The sequence below is a fragment of the Aspergillus mulundensis genome, assembly GCF_003369625.1.
Source record: "Aspergillus mulundensis strain DSM 5745 chromosome Unknown scaffold_0, whole genome shotgun sequence".
Taxonomy (NCBI): domain Eukaryota; kingdom Fungi; phylum Ascomycota; class Eurotiomycetes; order Eurotiales; family Aspergillaceae; genus Aspergillus; species Aspergillus mulundensis.
Genome location: NW_020797888.1, coordinates 4,430,464 through 4,449,283, shown reverse-complemented (window position 1 = coordinate 4,449,283; position 18,820 = coordinate 4,430,464). Strand labels below are relative to the sequence as shown.

The 18,820-nt window shown below is 51.4% G+C and overlaps 8 protein-coding genes across 8 annotated transcripts; 5 read left to right on the top strand and 3 right to left on the bottom strand.

Annotated features, from left to right (window-relative positions):
• Positions 1–156: 156 nt before the first annotated feature.
• Positions 157–821, bottom strand: DSM5745_01213 (uncharacterized protein; the record flags this gene model as incomplete). The annotated part of the gene is made up of 3 exons (XM_026743229.1): positions 157–342; positions 429–512; positions 567–821. 3 exons carry the CDS (start codon positions 819–821, stop codon positions 157–159), a joined length of 525 nt encoding a protein of 174 aa, XP_026609074.1.
• Positions 822–1,828: 1,007 nt separating this feature from the next.
• Positions 1,829–4,135, top strand: DSM5745_01212 (LysM peptidoglycan-binding domain-containing protein; the record flags this gene model as incomplete). The annotated part of the gene is made up of 7 exons (XM_026743228.1): positions 1,829–2,262; positions 2,339–2,800; positions 3,042–3,508; positions 3,572–3,636; positions 3,698–3,878; positions 3,929–3,935; positions 3,982–4,135. The coding sequence occupies 7 exons, from the start codon at positions 1,829–1,831 to the stop codon at positions 4,133–4,135; spliced, it is 1,770 nt and encodes a 589-aa protein (XP_026609073.1).
• A 641-nt stretch (positions 4,136–4,776) lies between these two features.
• DSM5745_01211 (uncharacterized protein) lies at positions 4,777–6,288 on the top strand (the record flags this gene model as incomplete). The annotated part of the gene is made up of 3 exons (XM_026743227.1): positions 4,777–5,386; positions 5,451–5,765; positions 5,837–6,288. The coding sequence occupies 3 exons, from the start codon at positions 4,777–4,779 to the stop codon at positions 6,286–6,288; spliced, it is 1,377 nt and encodes a 458-aa protein (XP_026609072.1).
• A 577-nt stretch (positions 6,289–6,865) lies between these two features.
• On the bottom strand, positions 6,866–8,692 carry DSM5745_01210 (threonine dehydratase, biosynthetic; the record flags this gene model as incomplete). The annotated part of the gene is made up of 3 exons (XM_026743226.1): positions 6,866–8,166; positions 8,225–8,441; positions 8,507–8,692. The coding sequence occupies 3 exons, from the start codon at positions 8,690–8,692 to the stop codon at positions 6,866–6,868; spliced, it is 1,704 nt and encodes a 567-aa protein (XP_026609071.1).
• Positions 8,693–9,243: 551 nt separating this feature from the next.
• Positions 9,244–9,911, top strand: rcf1 (respiratory supercomplex assembly factor RCF1; the record flags this gene model as incomplete). The annotated part of the gene is made up of 3 exons (XM_026743225.1): positions 9,244–9,281; positions 9,356–9,426; positions 9,487–9,911. 3 exons carry the CDS (start codon positions 9,244–9,246, stop codon positions 9,909–9,911), a joined length of 534 nt encoding a protein of 177 aa, XP_026609070.1.
• A 1,263-nt stretch (positions 9,912–11,174) lies between these two features.
• On the top strand, positions 11,175–13,757 carry DSM5745_01208 (elongation factor G; the record flags this gene model as incomplete). Its single annotated transcript, XM_026743224.1, has 4 exons — positions 11,175–11,377; positions 11,446–11,557; positions 11,616–13,645; positions 13,703–13,757. The coding sequence occupies 4 exons, from the start codon at positions 11,175–11,177 to the stop codon at positions 13,755–13,757; spliced, it is 2,400 nt and encodes a 799-aa protein (XP_026609069.1).
• A 414-nt stretch (positions 13,758–14,171) lies between these two features.
• On the bottom strand, positions 14,172–15,666 carry DSM5745_01207 (alpha/beta hydrolase; the record flags this gene model as incomplete). The annotated part of the gene is made up of 5 exons (XM_026743223.1): positions 14,172–14,236; positions 14,292–15,101; positions 15,156–15,356; positions 15,407–15,480; positions 15,557–15,666. 5 exons carry the CDS (start codon positions 15,664–15,666, stop codon positions 14,172–14,174), a joined length of 1,260 nt encoding a protein of 419 aa, XP_026609068.1.
• A 447-nt stretch (positions 15,667–16,113) lies between these two features.
• DSM5745_01206 (uncharacterized protein) lies at positions 16,114–18,626 on the top strand (the record flags this gene model as incomplete). Its single annotated transcript, XM_026743222.1, has 2 exons — positions 16,114–16,406; positions 16,475–18,626. The coding sequence occupies 2 exons, from the start codon at positions 16,114–16,116 to the stop codon at positions 18,624–18,626; spliced, it is 2,445 nt and encodes an 814-aa protein (XP_026609067.1).
• Positions 18,627–18,820: the final 194 nt, after the last annotated feature.

Below are 18,820 nucleotides of genomic sequence, written 5' to 3'. Positions count from 1 at the left end.
CAGAATCAAAAAGTAAAGAGTAAATGATATTGCCCAGATCTAATTTACATGCAAATAATACAACACAGAACATATGCGCCGCAACCAACCAGTTGGTCATGTCCCATTGAACCGTAGAAAAATGTCCAGACGAATGTCGAGAATATGTCCGACTCCTTAACTCGGGAGCCTGAGATGGTAACCCGGTGGCTTCATTGTGATAGTAGAATCCTCGCTCTCGCAAGGGATCCCGAGCGAAGCCCTCATCTCATGGTCGAATCGGTGGGTATCTTCCTTCCGTTCTCTTCCATCACCACCTGCACCTATTTCCCTTGACGCTGCTTGTGTTTCGGGTTCTTCGAGCTACACGAATTCCCAGATTAGCATCACACCACTGATAAACCAGACTCCAACTTCCAGATCCCAGGTTCCAGATTAACCGAACTTACCAGATAATGTAAACCCGGTTCTTTCTCCGCACAGGCTATATTCCCAAACGCACCCATTAGCCTAATGCCCTCCAAAACAACCCGCTGACACCACATCCTGGTCCGCAGACCAAGAAATACCCAGGACAATATGCATACCTTGCACCCCTCACACAACCGCTTCACGGACGACCTCGTCTTCATCCCCCTCACCTGCTCCACCTGCCTAACAGCAGAAGCACCAACGCCGGGCATAACGGATTTCGACCGCAGAAAACTCAGACCATTGTTAATTGTGAGTTGCGATAATTGCGAGAATGGCCGGGACAGGGCGCGGAGGGTGCTGTTGTGTCGGGGAAGAAATTGGCGGAGGGCGGCGGTCGATGGACCGAGGAGGGAGCGGAGGGACACCATTCTAGAGGGTTCCTTGCGAGCAGTATTTTCGAGGAGGGACCGGGCGAAACCTCGTGTAGTTAGGACGTTGTTGGATCTGGATCTTGTTGTCGCATCCACTCGACCTTGGGGGTTGTCTGAGGGCTCGGCGGAAAATGTGCCGGTGTTTCTGTTTTGCCGAGATTCCGCGCGGTACGGTCTAGGTATGCCGACGCTTTCTTTCACCAAGGCATTCTTCGGACTTGATAACTGTGATCAGTTGATACACATCAGCTTATGATTCCTTTGGGAAATCTACTCTTATTTTCTGACAAGGAGTAGTAAGATGTCCTTGTATGGAAATCAGTGCCTCCGTAGCGATTTCGGTATCAGTCTTCCCTTTCTACTACGCTGGTAAAATAAGAAAAACTGTCTTTCAAATCGTCATTTTGCATAGTATGTTCTACAAGTATTTGTTTGGGTGTTGCCCCAGTCGGAGACCTGAGAAGCTGGAGTGGAAAATATGAACTATTGCCTTTTGTGACGAGCGCCATGGATGGAGTCCTAGAGGCTAGAAGCAAAAAGGCAGGAGATCGGTTACAGTGGGCAGTCTCTACAAACTGCCGGCTCAGTGTGGGAGATTCCTACACTATCCTAGATAGAGGCAACACAGTATTACGGTCCACACATCCTCTGGTAAATAATCTCTGACAAGCATCTTTGACGTACCTAGTAGCTCGTTGCCGCACACGAGTACGTATTTCCCCAATCACTGATGAGCATCAAGCGACGATTCTGACCCGGAAGATTAGGCGCCATCTTGACTATTTCGGTGAGGGTGAAGCTCAAGGACCATGGCCTTACTGCAGGACGGTATAGCGAGGAAACCCGGCTTGCTGTCAACGTTGGCCTTGCTGATTCTGACGCTGTCAACGGCACACGCTCAACTTCATCTTTTCGACCCTGCAAATCCGTTGCCATTTTCTTCAGAATGTAACCGCGCCCTGACAGCGGATGTTGACTGCAAGCTCCTCGAAACTGGTAACACTATGTACACTCGGAATGGTAACTTTACAGCCGAAGTCTTGGGTCAGATGTGTACGGAACAGTGCAAAGCTTCCCTGAAGTCCTACCGGGAAGCCGTTGAGGCCGCCTGTGCAAATGATGAATACGACAGCGCCAAAAACGCCACCATCAAGGGCAGCTCGGGCTTGTATAAGCCCATTGTCCTGCCGGATTACTACCTCACCAACTACAATCAGCGCTGCCTAGTCGATGGCGAAGGCGAATACTGCATTCTGAAGCTCCAAAATCCTGAAGGACTTGATAAATGTGATGAATGCAGACTCCGGACATTGCGGGAAAAGCTCAATAATGGATACTTCTATGCTGACGATTTGATGGAGCAATACACGAGTCGCACTTCAAGCTGCGAAGTCACCACTATTCCGACCCCTAACCCTTCTAGCGTTGTGATCTCCAGGTAAGCTGAGCCACCTGAGCAGCATACTTTCCTTTCTCGCTTCCACAGCACCCTTGTCCGCTAACTACTTGACCAGTGCCGTGGCACCTACTGCAACAGCAAAACCATGTGAGGGTCGTCAAGTGGCCATCCAACAGGGGGATACCTGCGATAGCTTTGCAGCCGCAAACAACGTCAGTACATATCGCCTTCTTATCGACAATAAATTACAGAGCGGGTGTGCAAATTTCCCCACTGAGGGCTCCCTGTGTGTTATCGGAAGCTGCCAGACGCACAATGTCACAAAAGACGATACCTGCCAAGGCCTTGCGAGCAAATATTCCATCACAATCACTCAATTTCGGACTTGGAACCAGGTGCTGAACTCGAGATGCAGCAATATGGATCTCTTGGTTGGTCATATGGCCTGCGTTAGTTATCCTGGAAATGCAACTTCTACCAAGAATCCCTATGCGACAAACGGAGCCGGAGGGACCGCTACAACAGCCGCGCCTGTGCCCACCAGCTTAGCACCTGACGTCCATACAGAGTGTGGCAAGTATTATCAAGTGAAAGGTATCGTGCCCCAGTGTTCAAAGTATTGATCTGTGGACGCTATCTGACGCCGAACCATAGAGGGCGACTACTGCCAAGTCATCGCAATGTCAAATGGGATCATGCTGGATGATTTCTTATTCTTAAATCCTGGGCTCGATAATAAATGCACCAATCTTTGGCGCGGCTATAATTACTGTAAGATGCACCAATTTTTGGAATATCGCGACATGACTCACATTTAGTTCGCAAGGTGTACGTCCCGTGGGGAACATCGCGACGTATCCCGGATATGCGACAGCGACTGGTGGCCCAACAACCTCCCGTTGGACGCCAAAGATGCCTGAAAAGGCCACCGCATGGAGTGATCTGCCTATGGCGACTTTGACACCCTGGACTTCTCTGCCCACGCCCAGTACAATGCCTCTAGCTAAAGGCACGAGGAAGGATTGCAAAGAATACGCGGATAATACGTATGGAGAGGTTCCCTGCGACTGGCTGACCACCCATGTGTCCGATATCCATTTCGCGGAATGGAACCCGTCTGTGGTTTGGTGGAACTGTACATTAGCCAACAACACCCGTTACTGTACATTACTTGGGGAAGCGTTCATCGAAGAAAGCGATCTGGAACCGGTATATCTGGACCTTCCCGTGACCGCAGCGCCTAACTCAACTTACGATTGCTATTATTGGTATACAACCGAAGAAGGTGAGTGACTTTTGCATAGCGTACCTATTCTGTCCTTGGTCCAGGCTAATCCATATATCCCAGGTGACACTTGTGATAGCGTCCTTGAGATGGCCGACATTGCGCTCGAGGCTTTCTACGCATGGAACGTAAGCTTGCCCGCGTTAAAATATTTTCCAAAACTGTGCTGAAAATCCCTCTTCTCTGCAGCCCAGTGTCAAAAGTGACTGCTCGAATCTGTGGCTGGATACCTCATATTGTATTTCCGGTGATGGCTACGATGACACTTTCTACCCTGCTCCACTGCCCTCGGAAACATCCACTGCATTATCACCTCCACCAACACCGACCTGCACCTGCACATGCGGCACTGATACAGTCTCACCATCTGGTCCTACTCAGAGTGGGATTCCTTGCTGCAGTCAATAATACGCAATGCAGGAAGACGGTAAGTCATCCAACCTCTCGCTCCATGCTCACAATACCTGCTACAGAGCTCTAATTCCAGAAGGGATATACTGTGTCGACATTGCCGCGAAGTACGGCAATTCACTGAACACACTGTATGAGTTGCATCCTGCTTTGAACGGGGACTGTAGTGGGTTCTGGCCGGACTACGCATACTGCATCAAGGCAACTTTTGATTAACTTGAACCGCTTTCTCACTGAGCGGCTGGCAAGATAAACCCTGCGTCTCGAGACTAGAGTATAGTATATAGCATGAGAGGATTACCACCATTGCTTCATAGGTTAAGCGTAGAACAGAGTGCTCTGTGCATATTAATCCTTTTAGTTAGCGGGACCTGAAATTGTCCCCATCCTGCTAGTACCACCACTGTACATTTTCACATATAGTAGGATAGATTATCAATTACGCCCGGGCTGTTTTTTGCCTTCGCTTTGGTCGAGGCCTCGAAGTAGCAAAGAAGCGATATCATTGGCCATCAGAATATACTTTGGAGTGGGCCGGGGGCTTCACGACCATACCAAGTTGAGCTTAGCGTCATGATGCCCCTGGCCTCCCACTACTTAATGGCGGTTGGCGAACTTACCTTTGCTTGAGAACTGATTTTCTCTCACAGCCCATGACACCCCAGCTCCCAGTGGAGCTATTGACGCAGATTGTCTCGTATCTCGAGCATGACACCCCCTCACTCGCCAGGTGCGCACGAGTCTGCCGCCAATGGCAGTCCGTGTTCGAGCGACTGATTTATACCAAAGTCAGCGTCGAAAGCCAAGACTTGCAAACAAACAATGGCGTTATATCCTTGTCACATTTCCAAACCGTCATGGCTGAATCAAGGCAGTATCGGCGCTCCTTCCTTCGCCATCTGCATTACACAATCGTTGTTCCCCATAAGCTGGAACCCTACAACGCCATGAAGCTCGAAAACCAGGAATACCGTGAACAGAACCCGGTCAGAGAGGCGAACAACCGGGCATTCAGTACAGCGGTTATCTCACTACTCAACACTTTGAGCTGCTGGGAAGCAAGCGCCAAGATCGCTTTGGTTATCGAGGTGCGCGGACGGCAAAAAACGCTGGAGCCGGGAACAAAAGAACATGCTGGCCTTGAAAAGTGGCAAACTGTCTTTGATGGAGAACAGTGGGTTGTCCACCCATACACCGCGCGTTTCCCGGATGATGAACCTTCTCTTCCCAAAGTTGTCTGTATTGACCAGCTACTGTTCGATCACATGGGTACCTATCAGGGGGTATGGAATGCCTCTAGGGCTGCATTGCAAATCGCGGAACATCACACGGATACCTCTCAGGGGATATGGGCTGCCTCTGCTTTACAAATCGCGGAACGTTGTGTTGCTTTGGAGCGGCTGCAATTATACGATCAGGAGTGGGTGCGACCAGATCACCTTAGCTATATGCGGGAACGTCGACAAGGTATTGTAGATTGCATAGCTTTACCTCTTCTACGCAATCTGCCAGTTCAGCTAACCGATCTTAGCGATGGCATCCGCCCTCACAAAGATGCCACCAACTTTAAGAGTATTCCAGTGCATAGGAAACACCGAAGAGCATTGGGCAGATGTTCTGCCAGCTCTGAATCTGCTCCCTGACAACAAGATCGATGCGCTTTCATCAAGTTTACGCAATATGTCCTTGAATCTGAAAGAGCTCGATTTATCAGAAGTTACTGTGGAGTTGGATTTTCTTTTTCCATTAGACGACGCTGGCGCCCCGACCACCGACGCATTGTCTCTCCACTGGCCTTACCTAGAGACCGTCACATTAGGCTCAGTCCCTCTCTATCTTCCCTCTGGTAAGTGTCACTTTCGGCCCCTCGGCTCAGCTCAGGCGGTCGGGACCTGGTGCTAATAGCAAGCCCCATAGGTAAATGGCTGCTCGATTATGATCGTTCAGACTGGCTCTCGGACGACGAAGAGAATCCCGATCCGAATAGCTCCGGCATTGAAAACTTCGACACGCCGTGGCTGCGCTATGGATGGAGTGTCCACAGGAATATCATGGACGTTGAGCAATTCCATCGACTTTTCATCTCGCTCGGCTTCGCGGCGCAGCGCATGCCGTCGTTGAAAACAATGACATTCGCCCTTGAGTGCGGACGGCCGGCCCAGTTCCGGTTTACCACCGGCAGGGGATCTAGTGAGAAACCCACCTTAACATTTGAGTCGACTGTAGGGTATAAGCCTGATGAGCGCGTCGCGGATGCGTGGGGGTTTTGCTTGGATGACATGGAAGTTGAGGACGATGGGCCCGAGGAGCTTGACCATTATATCTTAGCCACAGTGACTTTACCTCGGTTTCCTTTGCAAATGGAATAGGGTAAAGTTAGAATCTATATGTAGAATACCTTGGAATAAACACGCAAGCAACCCCAAAATGATCGAAGTAAATCACCTGCAAGCAGCAGATCAACTACCCGGTTATCCCAGCTTACCCACCTGAACATCTAGAGAAACAGTGGCTATTAGGTAGGAAGAAAGTGCTTCCTTGTAGTAATTAAGTTCTTTTCTAGGGGCTTCCATCCATCTTGCAGCTCACTAAGCCTCCAGAGTCTTCCGGAAGTGTGGAATATGCTACCGTTGCCTCAGCCCCTCGTCCACAGCTCCATACTATAGTATCAAGTCAAGAAGAGTAATCCAATTATATTATTAAGAAAGCGAGAAGAAAGCGCTGGAATGTATCTATGAATGTTTTGGTATAGTAATCAAGGCTCATGAACTGAAGGTCTAAGAGTTAACGTAATAATAGTCAAACCACAATTATACTACAATCAATGCACATACACTTAAGAAAGCAAAAGGATTACCTGATCCCACCCCGATCCAGTCCAAACGCCAAGTATTTCGCTCTAGTTGTGCAAGGTATGACCCTGAACCGCATATATTATAAGGTATCTTAACGACGAAGGAAAGTCTGGTATGTTTCAGATTGGGTCTCCTCGGTGAACGGATACCCAAGATCCCGGAGGAAAGCCTCCAGATCTTCCTTCTCGGAATCCGGGCATTGGATAGCAGCCAGAACCTTCCCAACATCGCCGCCGTAATTCCGGTAATGGAACAAAGAGATGTTCTGGCTTGGACGAAGCGTCCGGAGGAAATTGGCAAGCGCTCCAGGACGTTCAGGGAACTCAAACATGAACAGGCGCTCATCCTTCACTTCGCTACGTCCGCCAACCAAAAACCGCACGTGCCGCTTCACGAGTTCATCATCACTAAGATCTTTCGATTCCATGCCATTTCTGCTCAGTTCCGCGATAATTTTAGCCAAGTCATCTTGACCGGTCGAAGCAGACAGAGAGATGCCCATAAGGACATCAGCAGACTTCTCATCGGCATATCGGTAGTTAAATGCGGTGACGGCGTGGGGAAGGACGACTTCCATTAGTTTTGCGAAAGCGCCTGGCTGTTCAGGGATTTTGACGCTCAGGAGAGCTTCCTTTTTCTCGCCCAAAGCGGCACGTTCCGCAACAAACCGCAGCCTGTCAAAGTCCATATTCGCTCCAGAGGTGATGGCAACCAGTTCACGACTGGTGTTAGGGCTAGGGTACTTGGCGACATATTTCTTCAAGCCTGCAATAGCTAGCGCGCCCGCAGGTTCGATTATCGATCGTGTATCCTCAAATGCATCCTTGATCGCAGCGCAGGTCTCATCAGTGGAAACCAAGATAACCTCGTCGATAACATCACGGGCCACGCGCCAGCATTCGGATCCCACACTCTTGACTGCAGCTCCATCTGCGAAGAGACCAACTTCGTTCAATAGCACACGGGAGCCTTCTCCTAGTGACTGAGCCATCGCGTTGGCGTCGTGTGTCTCCACGCCAATGACCTTGACGTGCGGTGCAATGCGCTTGATGTAGACGCCGACGCCGGAGATAAGGCCTCCTCCGCCAACAGCGCAGAAAACAGCTTCCAGCTTGTCCAAGTTTGACTGGCGCAGAATCTCCATACCGATAGTTCCTTGCCCAGCGATAACGTACGGGTCGTCGAAAGGAGGAATGCTGGTAAGACCGTGTTGTTTTTCACGGCGGTGGGCCTCCTCTTTGGCGGCGTCGAAATCGTTTCCGTGAAGGACAACGCTACCACCGAGTCGAGCGACGTTCAAGTGCTTGATGGCTGGGGTGCCGGAAGGCATGACGATGGTGGCGGGGATTTTTAGTTTGCGAGCAGAATACGCGACACCCTGAGCATGATTACCTGTATGATAGAAACATTAGAGCCTGACAATATAGCTGCGCCTGTTCGAGGCCCTTACCTGCAGAGCACGCGATCACGCCTTTCCACCGCTGCTCATCGGTTAGATGAGCCATCTTGTTGTATGCTCCGCGGAGCTTGAAGCTGAATACGGGGAGCATGTCCTCCCGCTTGAGGAGCACTCGGCACTCCATACGGTTGCTGAGGTTGATGGCATGGTGTAGCGGAGACTCTGTGGTTATCTCGTAAACGCGGGAAGTCAGGATGAGCTTGAGATACTATTGTATAACCATTGTGTTAGCGGTGAGGTGACTCGGGCGCGCAGCAAAAGATGGATCTTTACATCCGGGTAGCCGTTGGGAAGCAGGAAGGCGGCGGGGATATCCCACGACGGCGGACTGTCGGGGCCTTTGTATTCGTCCTTCTCCGAGGTAGGTGTAGGGATGGCGGAGTACTCTGTCAGAGCCAGATTGCTCAGTTTCGATGAATTCGGTGTCGCTGCGCCGTTCGAATACGCTTGTTCGGCCATTTTCAGAAGGTTGCTTCGCGATATGTCCTCAGCGGTTGAGAAGGACGAGAAGCAAGAGATTCGATATTCAGGCAGTTGCGGAGGATATGGAGGGGATTCTTGTGACCCGCTCCTTGCTTCTTTGGCGGAGTCAGAAAAATTCCAGGTCCGCGATCGGCGCGGGTCATCAGCCCTCCATCTGAGCCCTACCTTCCTAAATAGGGACTTCTTCTTCAGCTTCGGAGTAGGCACGGTGTTTGTTAAGACTCCGAGAGCGAGTTGCGACGATGCGCAGACGTCTCTACATACATACAGGCTCTTTCCTAATGACCATGAATGGACTTAGGTTTGTACCTGGCGGCGAGACTGTTTGTCTACATCCGCGGGTATTGTACGAACTGATACACCACGGTAATGTAATTAACGGGAAACTGCCGCGGATGAAGATATCGCTCCCGACGTCACTACATCTGCCACACCGTTGAGCCAGCATCGCAACTCTGAGTACTCAGTACCGTTGGCTTGCGCTCTGACCCGGGATATTGCCGTTGTCATTGTATCAAACTGCGACAATGAGCGAACCTCTCCCATCTTCATTTGACGGTCACGAGTACGTTCCCCGCCAACCAACAACCCCAACCCATGAAACAATGCCGAGGATATAATCTAATGAACATTTGCCAGCCAATTCGAGGAGGAAACTCCGCTTCAGAAGTTTGGACGAAGATTCAAGGAGGAGCCATGGGTTCCAGTTGGTGAGTAGTGAAGTTCGGGGGTGATCAGAGGAACCGAGTCTGACCACTCTCGGTTCTTAGGATGTGCTGCTACCAGTTATGCGCTCTGGCGTGCTTACCGGTCAATGAAGGCTGGCGATTCCGTTGAGATGAACCGCATGTTCCGCGCCCGTATCTACGCCCAAGGACTCACGCTCTTCGCCGTGGTTGCTGGAGGGATGTACTACAGGACCGAGCGCACGCAGCGGAGAGAGTTTGAGCAGGCGCTCGAGGTGCGAAAGGGTCAAGAGAAGAGAGACGCATGGCTGCGTGAGCTGGAGATTCGAGACAGGGAAGATAAGGAATGGAGGGAGCGTCATGCTGCTATTGAAGCAGCAGCAAAGGAAGCGAGAAAGAAGCCGGCTCTCGCTGAGCAGGACGCAGCTCGCTCTTCTCTTGAACGCTCCGATGAGAAAACATTTGGAGTCTTGGACGCTGTAAGGGAACTCGTTTCGCGACGACAGTAGGCTGCGAGGGCACATTTGTTCGACCATCTGTATTACTAGATTGCTCCCCTATATCAACGGCGTTTGGGAATGTACATATGCCTCTGATTGTTTTCATCTCAATCTATTCTTTTAAGTCTTGTTCGCGGTATGATGTGGCTATAGCTACCACTCGCTTATATCTGAACGGCCCAATTGTAGCTGCTGGGGCCATTCCATATGTTTTCAACTTCATGGATGGTACTGAACGTGGTAGTAGGAGCTCAGCCTTGTCTTTGAAAGTTGGACTTGACTGAGCATTTAGACATAACCTCAAGCAGCGGCTTGTTCGTCAATATACCGCCTCATCATATCAAATTCGGACTTGCCGGTCTGAGTAGCCGGTGAGTAGGTATATTCTGCTAACACGGCACAGAGCTTCTCTTACCGATATTAAGTATCGTATATGTTGCTGTGCACTGTCAGCATCTTGATATAGTGGTACGAGCCAGTGCAAACCAACCAAATCAGTAACATTTCGATGACGCTCAAACTCAGCGCGAGCATAATCGCGCAGCTCACTCCGAGTTGGAGAGCTGGGGATTTCTTCTCTTAATATGAGTATTCAATAGCTAAAGTAGGTCTTAAAGGAGGTGTAGCATCACTAACTAATCAATGCCCTGACAATTTCACGCCACAGCGCGATGACTCGTTGCCGTTGAATGAACTATTCTGCATCAGCGCATTGTGTTCAGCTTCAAACGCGGTATATCAAACTCACATGGTCCAGGCTAATCGTAGGCTTCCTAAGCTTGGACGGCCGGACCTCGGCGAACAATCTCAGCGATGCCCGCATTTCGCTAAATCATATCACTGTAGCTACCGCGGATACGAAGCTATCCGACTATCATGAATCCAGAAATGTGAGGTGCCTTTGGAAGTCTCATACTCTGTAGATGCCCTGAGAGGATGGGTGGCGCCATGAAGGCGGTGATAGACGGAGATCGTCAGGTATTGTCATTTACAGTAATTGATTTGATACATAGAAAAGCAGCCTACACACAGGTTTGGATAACTTGAAGCAATTTCATAGATGAATATGGAATGCTAGAAAACATTGACAGAATCTCAAGCGAGGTCAAGATCATACGATGGCTGCTAAATATTGTTCGACGAATGGGCTCCAAGTGTTTACCTACCAGTCACGTGTGACCGGTTCCTGGATTTTTTTTCGGAGCAGGGACGATCTAGCCTGGACAGTCAAGCATCAACTCGGCCAATTCCTGGTGTGATCAGCTGGCAGTCATGAGGTGTCCTTCTCTTGCGCGGTTACCCTACCGCGCTGTCGCTGGTTTGACCAGGACTCCTGTCAAGCTTCAGTCCCAGACCTTCCTCAGCACACGATGCGCGTCCACGGCCGCTCTCCGTTCCGGGACCCCGGGTTGCCAGTCGGTCTTGACCAGGCGTTATCAGCAAATGAGAAATGCATCCGGCACTGCCGCAGCTGTGTACGTGCCTCTGTGCTCTTGATGCCTCGCTTTTGCGTTCGTTTGCTGACTCCTTTTCTCTTCGATAGTTTGGAGGCTGCCGCGCAAACACCGGACTCTCTATCGCAGGAGGCGATCATCCAGAACCTCGATCCCGTGGAGGCGGAGAGGCTTGGTCGAGTCCGCAACATCGGTATTGCTGTACGTTCCGCCACATCCCGTCATTAAAAGGGGGTCGGGCACTAATTGCTTTTCGTAGGCGCATATCGACAGTGGTAAGACGACATGTACCGAGCGAGTCCTATTCTACACGGGTCGTATCAAGGCAATTCACGAGGTTCGAGGCCGTGACAGCGTTGGCGCCAAGATGGACTCCATGGATCTGGAACGTGAGAAGGGTATCACCATTCAGTCGGCCGCTACATTCTGTGACTGGGTCAAAAAGGACGAGGATGGCAAGGAGCAGAAATACCACATGAACTTGATCGATACCCCTGGACACATTGACTTCACCATTGAGGTGGAAAGAGCGCTGCGCGTTCTCGATGGTGCTGTCATGATTCTCTGCGCCGTGTCCGGTGTCCAATCGCAGACTATCACCGTCGACCGACAAATGAGACGCTACAATGTCCCCCGTATCTCCTTCGTGAACAAGATGGATCGTATGGGCGCCAACCCATTCAAATCTGTTGACCAGATCAACTCCAAGCTCAAGATTCCCGCCGCCGCGGTTCAGGTTCCTATCGGAGCTGAAGATGAGTTCGAGGGTGTTGTTGATTTGGTTCGCATGAAGGCCATTTACAACCAGGGTGATAGCGGTGAGAGCATCGTTGTCAAGGATGAGATCCCGGACAAGGTGAAGGAACTCGCAGAGGAGAGGAGGAGGATGCTCATCGAGACCCTCGCGGACGTTGATGACGACATGGCGGAGATTTTCCTGAACGAGGAGGAGCCCACAGAGACGCAAATCAAGGACGCTATTCGCCGGGCTACTATTGGCTTGAAGTTCACCCCTGTCTTCATGGGTTCTGCGCTGGCAAACAAGTCAGTGCAGCCGATGTTGGACGGTGTTATCGACTACCTGCCCAACCCATCTGAGGTGCAAAATACCGCCCTTGATAAGAAGCGCAGCGAAGCCCTAGTCAAGCTTGTTCCATACAACTCGTTGCCATTGGTCTGTCTTGCCTTCAAACTGGAAGAGAGCAGCTTTGGACAGTTGACCTACATTCGTGTTTACCAAGGAACCCTCCGGAAGGGTTCTTACGTTTTCAACGCCCGTACAGACAAGAAGGTCAGAATTCCCCGTATTGTCCGCATGCATTCCAACGAAATGGAGGACGTGTCTGAGATCGGAGCTGGTGAGATCTGTGCCGTGTTCGGTGTTGAGTGTGCTTCCGGTGACTCGTTCACTGATGGTCAGCTCGGCTACACCATGTCTTCGATGTTCGTTCCGGAGCCGGTTATTTCGCTGTCTATCAAGCCCAAGCACAGCAAGGATTATGCGAACTTCTCCAAGGCTATGGCCCGTTTCCAGAGAGAAGACCCTACGTTCCGTGTGTCATTCGACGCTGAGAGTGAGCAAACCCTCATCTCCGGTATGGGTGAACTCCATCTTGACATCTACGTCGAGCGTATGCGTCGTGAATACCGTGTCGACTGTGAGACTGGACCTCCTCAGGTCGCCTACCGTGAAACCATCACCCAGCGTGTCGAATTTGACCATCTGCTGAAGAAACAATCCGGTGGTCCTGGAGACTATGCCCGTGTTGTTGGATGGATGGAGCCTACCGGCAAGCTCGAGGAGAACAACTTCGAAGAGCAGATTGTTGGTGGAAGTATTTCTGAGAAGTTCGTCTTCGCCTGTGAAAAGGGATTCCATCTCTCTTGTGAGAAAGGTCCTCTCATCGGTCATAAGGTTCTCGGAACCAAGATGGTTATCAACGACGGTGCTACCCACATGACTGATTCGTCCGAAATGGCTTTCAAGAACGCTACCCAGCAGGCCTTCCGCAAGGCTTTCCAGGAGGGTAACCCCGCCGTCCTCGAGCCCATGATGAAGACTGTTGTCACTGCCCCCGCCGAGTTCCAGGGTGATGTTATTGGTCTCCTGAACAAGCGTGGCGCTACCATCAACGATTCCGAAGTCGGTGTTGACGAGTTCACCGTCTACGCTGACTGCAGTCTGAACGGCATGTTCGGCTTCAGTTCTAACCTCCGCGCCGCCACCCAAGGAAAGGGTGAATACACCATGGAGTTCAGCCACTACGAAAAGGCGCCTCCTCATGAGCAGTATGTTTCCCCCGCCCTATAAATATTGAGCCTCTTCACTAATCAAATGCATCACAGGAGAGAGCTCATCAAGAAGTACCTGCAGGCTCAGGCCGACAGGCACAAGAAATAAGCTGAGAATTGCTCTCGGCTCTTGTATGCACATACCTCCCTCTTTCTCTCGGCAGGAAGGGGTATCAGATGAAGGCGTTTGATGGATTTATTTCCAAATATTGGAATCATGTATTATCTACTCTTGCGATATAGACCGACCCTGCGGGCTTGTCTTGTCTTCGTCTCATGTTTTAACATCATATCGGTGCCAGTTTTGGCTTTTTTTTTCGGCGATAATCTAGGATAAAAGCAGGGTCATTTCCGTTACTGTTATCAGGTTGTATATATTAATCTCATGAACCTATTCTCCTCTCACTTGTTTAGTAAACTCCTATAATTACTTGGGTTCTTTAGTTCGAAATATCCTGAAATCGCAGATGTATCCAACAAAACAATGTATGGTATGTATCCGGAGTCCCGGACGGCACCACGGCTACTCTTCAAAAGCCCTCAGCACAGCAAGAGCCGCGGTAGAGAATGTAGCAACGCGATTATGACCTGCCACAAAATGTTAATATCAATGCACAGAAAGGGCTAGATAAGGGCAACATACCTCCATACGCAACGCGCTCCCACCTTACCCTCTTAACCGCCCCGTCACCCTTCCCAGACCTATTCTCCCAGATGAGCACCTCATTCGGCCCATTATCAGCATCCCGCTTCTCATACGTCAAAGACCCGGTAGCATATTTCTGTTTCTGTAGTTGGCCCGTCGCAGCCGCCCAAACACGCCTTCCCTCGATCCAGGGAATCTCCACGTCATTCTTCGCATGGATGATAGCCAAGTCGAGGCCCTTCTCCGCATATGCAGGGTTCGCATCAGCCAGGCTGCTGTTAGCGCCCGTCAGCCGCGCCACTCGTCCAGCCGTATCCCACTTGTCTAGAATGTGGCTTCGCGCCCAGTTCTGGATGCGTGGGTATCCGCGCAGCGGGGAGAGAATTGGGGGTGTAAGTCCCTTGAGACTGTACGACTCAATCAGGTTGGGGAGGTTGCTGAAAGAGGCCAGGAGGATGATGCCGGCGAAGGGCTCGGGGTCTTTGAGGGCTGGTTCGATGGCGGTTGGGTCCGGTGAACCGAATGCGAAGCGCTCTGCTACTGCGGCGCTGACAGCTGTTCCGAGGCTCTGGCCGACGATTGCAATGCGGGAGGGCGGGATGTTGAGCGGGGATGATGTCAGGAAATTCAGCAGCGTTACGCCGTCGGTGATCAGGCCTTCTTCTGTGGGTGTTCCTGTGGATATCCCGAAGCCGCGGTAGTCGATTGCGAATACGTGGACGGGGTTTTCTGGAGTTGAAAGGCCGAGAAGCATGCGGTATGTCTCTGGTCGTTGAGCAGATCCAATGTGGGCGGCGTTGCCGTGGACTGGGATTTTTGGTTAATCGCGGCTTATTTTGAATCTCAAATCCAGATACTTACAGCTCACTACTACCCTGGCGTTTGGGTCATTGGCTAGAAGCTCAAATGCTGGGGTTGAGGCATAGTCATCCGCAGGGCCAGCTGGCTTCTCTACATCCAGCTCCGCTTCATGTTCTCGGCAGATATGCAAAGGAAGGAGATGCCAGCCATAGATGGTCTCATTATCAGGCGTGGCCAAGTTGAAAGGCTGGACTTGCGTCTCTGGTATTGAAGTCAGTTACTGGGCTTGTAGGATGGAGTAAGCAACATACTTAGGAACCCGAACGATTCCACCAAGTTGACGTCCTCCCATAGGGCAGGGTTTATCTTGTTGGCATAGAGTGCGCTAATTGCCACGGGAGGAATAAGTTAGCTGCGTATGTTGCGCTGTATAGGAAGCTCAATGGATGCTAGCATCGTACAATCTTTGGACAACTGGGTACGTCAGGGAATAGACGATGCCCACATAGATAAGGCCGGCGGCTGCTAACGACCAGTAGGCCTTGCGCAGGAGAGGATTGAGTTCGACCATGCTCGGTGGGCTTCTGATACAGTGTTAGCATATGATCCTGATACAAAAACCCGTTCCACCGCGGCTTGACATGTAAGACCAATTCAATGCATGTACATACTTGAGCAACTATTAGATAGGACGAGTTTGGACGGCGGAATCACTGAATATTAGCTGTCATTGGAAGCGTTAAGTATACTTCAAGATAGGATTCAGGACAGAAATTGACCGATATGCAAGATAATAGACTGGATGAAGACGATGGAGATGGAGATAAAGTAGAGCAGCTGGAGATACCGGTTGATGCCTTAGCGCCTAAGGCTTCAAGCTTGCGATCTTCTTGTCTTTTGTCTGAGCCATCTCCGACTCCGCAACTCCCTCCATTACTCTTCTGCGATATGCCCTCCATCTCTTCGAGGGGCTTCTGCATCGGCGTAACTCTTGACCATCCCTCCTGAATTGCCATCCATGGCAGAGAAACGCCGACTCTCCGCCCGTGAACGTCGCGAACCTGCGGCGAAGCGACGGGTCTCCGAAGCGACCACGCGAGCATCATCGCCAGCACAATCTCAACACGCGACAAGGAGAAAGACTTCCACACCCGCTACTGCTTCCTCGCCAGCTCCCAGTCCGAATTTGGCCCCCGAATCTGTCGAGCCACCCCTTCCGACGAAGATCAAGGATGGGGAGCCTCTTCCGACCCTCCCTTCGGCGCAGCCCGCGGACCTCTCGCTCAAAGAGTACCAATCGATCGCGGAAAGGTATACCTCATGAATCCGTTGGATACGATCATAGTATTAATGCTGGCCACATGCTAACCGAGTGACAGTGCGGTACTTCTCGCCTCCCTAGAACGTTCGAAGAAGAAATGGCTGAGCGACGGCATCCTCGAGCGTTATTGGACCAAGCCCAAGAAGACGAAGAAAGATCAGCTTGAAGGCAAAAACCCACCTAAGGAGTCGATGTCTAAAGTCGGACCGTGCAACATTGTGGTTGGGCCTCACCTTTTTGACGCAATGTTGTATACAGTCAAAGATCCCAACGCGCCGCCGCCAGTCCAATATACCCCAACTCAACGGCCCATGGTTCACTATAGCCATCCCAATAACTTCCAGCAATACCATCCATATCCCCAGACGCCTCAATCTGCACCAAACCAGCGGCCGCACCCACCTCAAGCCTCGCATGGCACCCCGCAGTCTCAGCAGGGCTACCAGCACGGTCGCCCGCCCCCGCAACCCGCAAGAACGCCGAGCAACCAAACTCCTCATCGTCCGCCTGGCCCCCAGTCCACACAGCAGCGTCCTGCCGCCAACCAGAACCCTCCGCCTCAACCACCGAAGCCGAACCCGGACCCTGTCATTCAGATGCTTGCCACGCGGGCAGCACAGGATCCCGAATTGAAGGCTTTAATGAGGCTGGTCGCATCGACAAATGCGACTCAAGAACAACTGCGCACTTTTCAAGCTCATATTGACGAACTAAATGCCATTATAAGGGCACGAGAGCAACAACAGCGCCGTCAACAGCAACAACAACCACAACAGCAGCAGCCAGCAACTCCCACACCAGCACAACAATCTCCTCGACCACCCCAACCGCCAGCGCAAGTGGTTCATCAAACACATTCGCAGCCACCGCCGGCAACTCCCCAACAACAATCTTCACAGCAGGGACAGCAAACCCCTGCACCGCAGACCCCGTCGCAGCAATCATCTCAGTCACGGCCTCGTGTTGAAGTACAAATACCAAAGTCTCCACACTCTACTGGTGCGCCCCAGAATCAGGCAGCACTCTCGCAGAACCGCCAAGTACCTGCGTCACAGCCCACATCTGCAGATTCCCATGTTAAACAAGAGCCCAATGCAGGCATGGCCGCTCCAGCGCCAGCACCCCGTGTCTCGAGCCCGAGCGTCGGTCCGGGCTCGCAGCAGAGCCCTGCCGCGCAGCCAGCGCCTCCTCTGCCCCAACAACAACCGGCAATGGGCCATCGACCAGGCCCACAGCACCAGTATCAGCAGCCACCTTTCCAGGGTCAGCCAATCCAGTCTCGACCGCCGCAGTATGGTTCTCCGGCTCCGTATTACCGTGCAACACCTCAGAAACCGCCAGCTCCCCCAAGATTGAATTACAAATCAGTGGTATTCGAATTCACTTCCCCTCTGACGCCGTACGGCAGCAGCACGTCGGGCCACGCGGGATCGGGAGATCGGTACTTATTTCCCGAAAATACGATTCTGGAATGGCTTTCTGGCGGTACCATTGTCCTTGCTTCTTTCTTGCTTGTCCGGAAGGTCGACCCCAACACCCCATTTCCCATCGAGACGGCCACAGACGCCGCTCCATCTCGAGCGAAGGGGAAGTCAGCGCCGAAATCGAAGAAAGCGGACAAGAACAAGGAGAAAGACAAGGCCAAGGAGGGTGACTTAGTGGCCAAAAACAGTGGCAACCCGCAATCCGCGGAAGCTAAAGACTCGGCTACAGACTCGAAACAAGACGTCCAGGGCGACCAGAAGACTCCACAGCCCACTGACCCTGCCAAACCCGCTTCAGACAGTAAAACAGGTGATGACAAGAGGCCATCAAACCTGAAAGAATACTACCAGCCCATCACCTTCCGCATCTACAGCTCAAACCCAAAGAACCTCGAACCACTAGCTCGCGTCGTGAAGCCACAGGAGGAAGTACGTAAGTACATGAACGAAATCATGGACCGCGCCGAGCGAGCTCCCGATGGATTCCTCGCTTACCAACTACCCCGCGAGCAACCCATTGAAGACCATGAATCGGAAATCGATAGTAATAGAAAAGGCACGCCTATTTCAGGCTCGCTTGGGCGCAGTAAGCTGTCGAAGGCGAGGACGGTTGGGGAGGAATCAGATGCTGAGAATACAGATCGAAATCTCGAGGATGATGAAGAGGAGGAGGAGTTGAAGGACTTTTATGGACCACCGACTGGACTTGTCTCCTGGGCTATATGATATGGTTAAAGTCTTTCTGGCAATAACAACCTAACACATAATCAAGAAAAGCAATACTTCACACATGCTCAGGCTTGACTTCCATTGGCGCTGTGGGAAGACATCTCCGACTCGGCTTCTTCTTGCATATGACGGGTGTCTTCCAGGATTCCCTCCCCTCTTCCCTTCAGGTGTTGAGCTGTAGGCAGCATGTA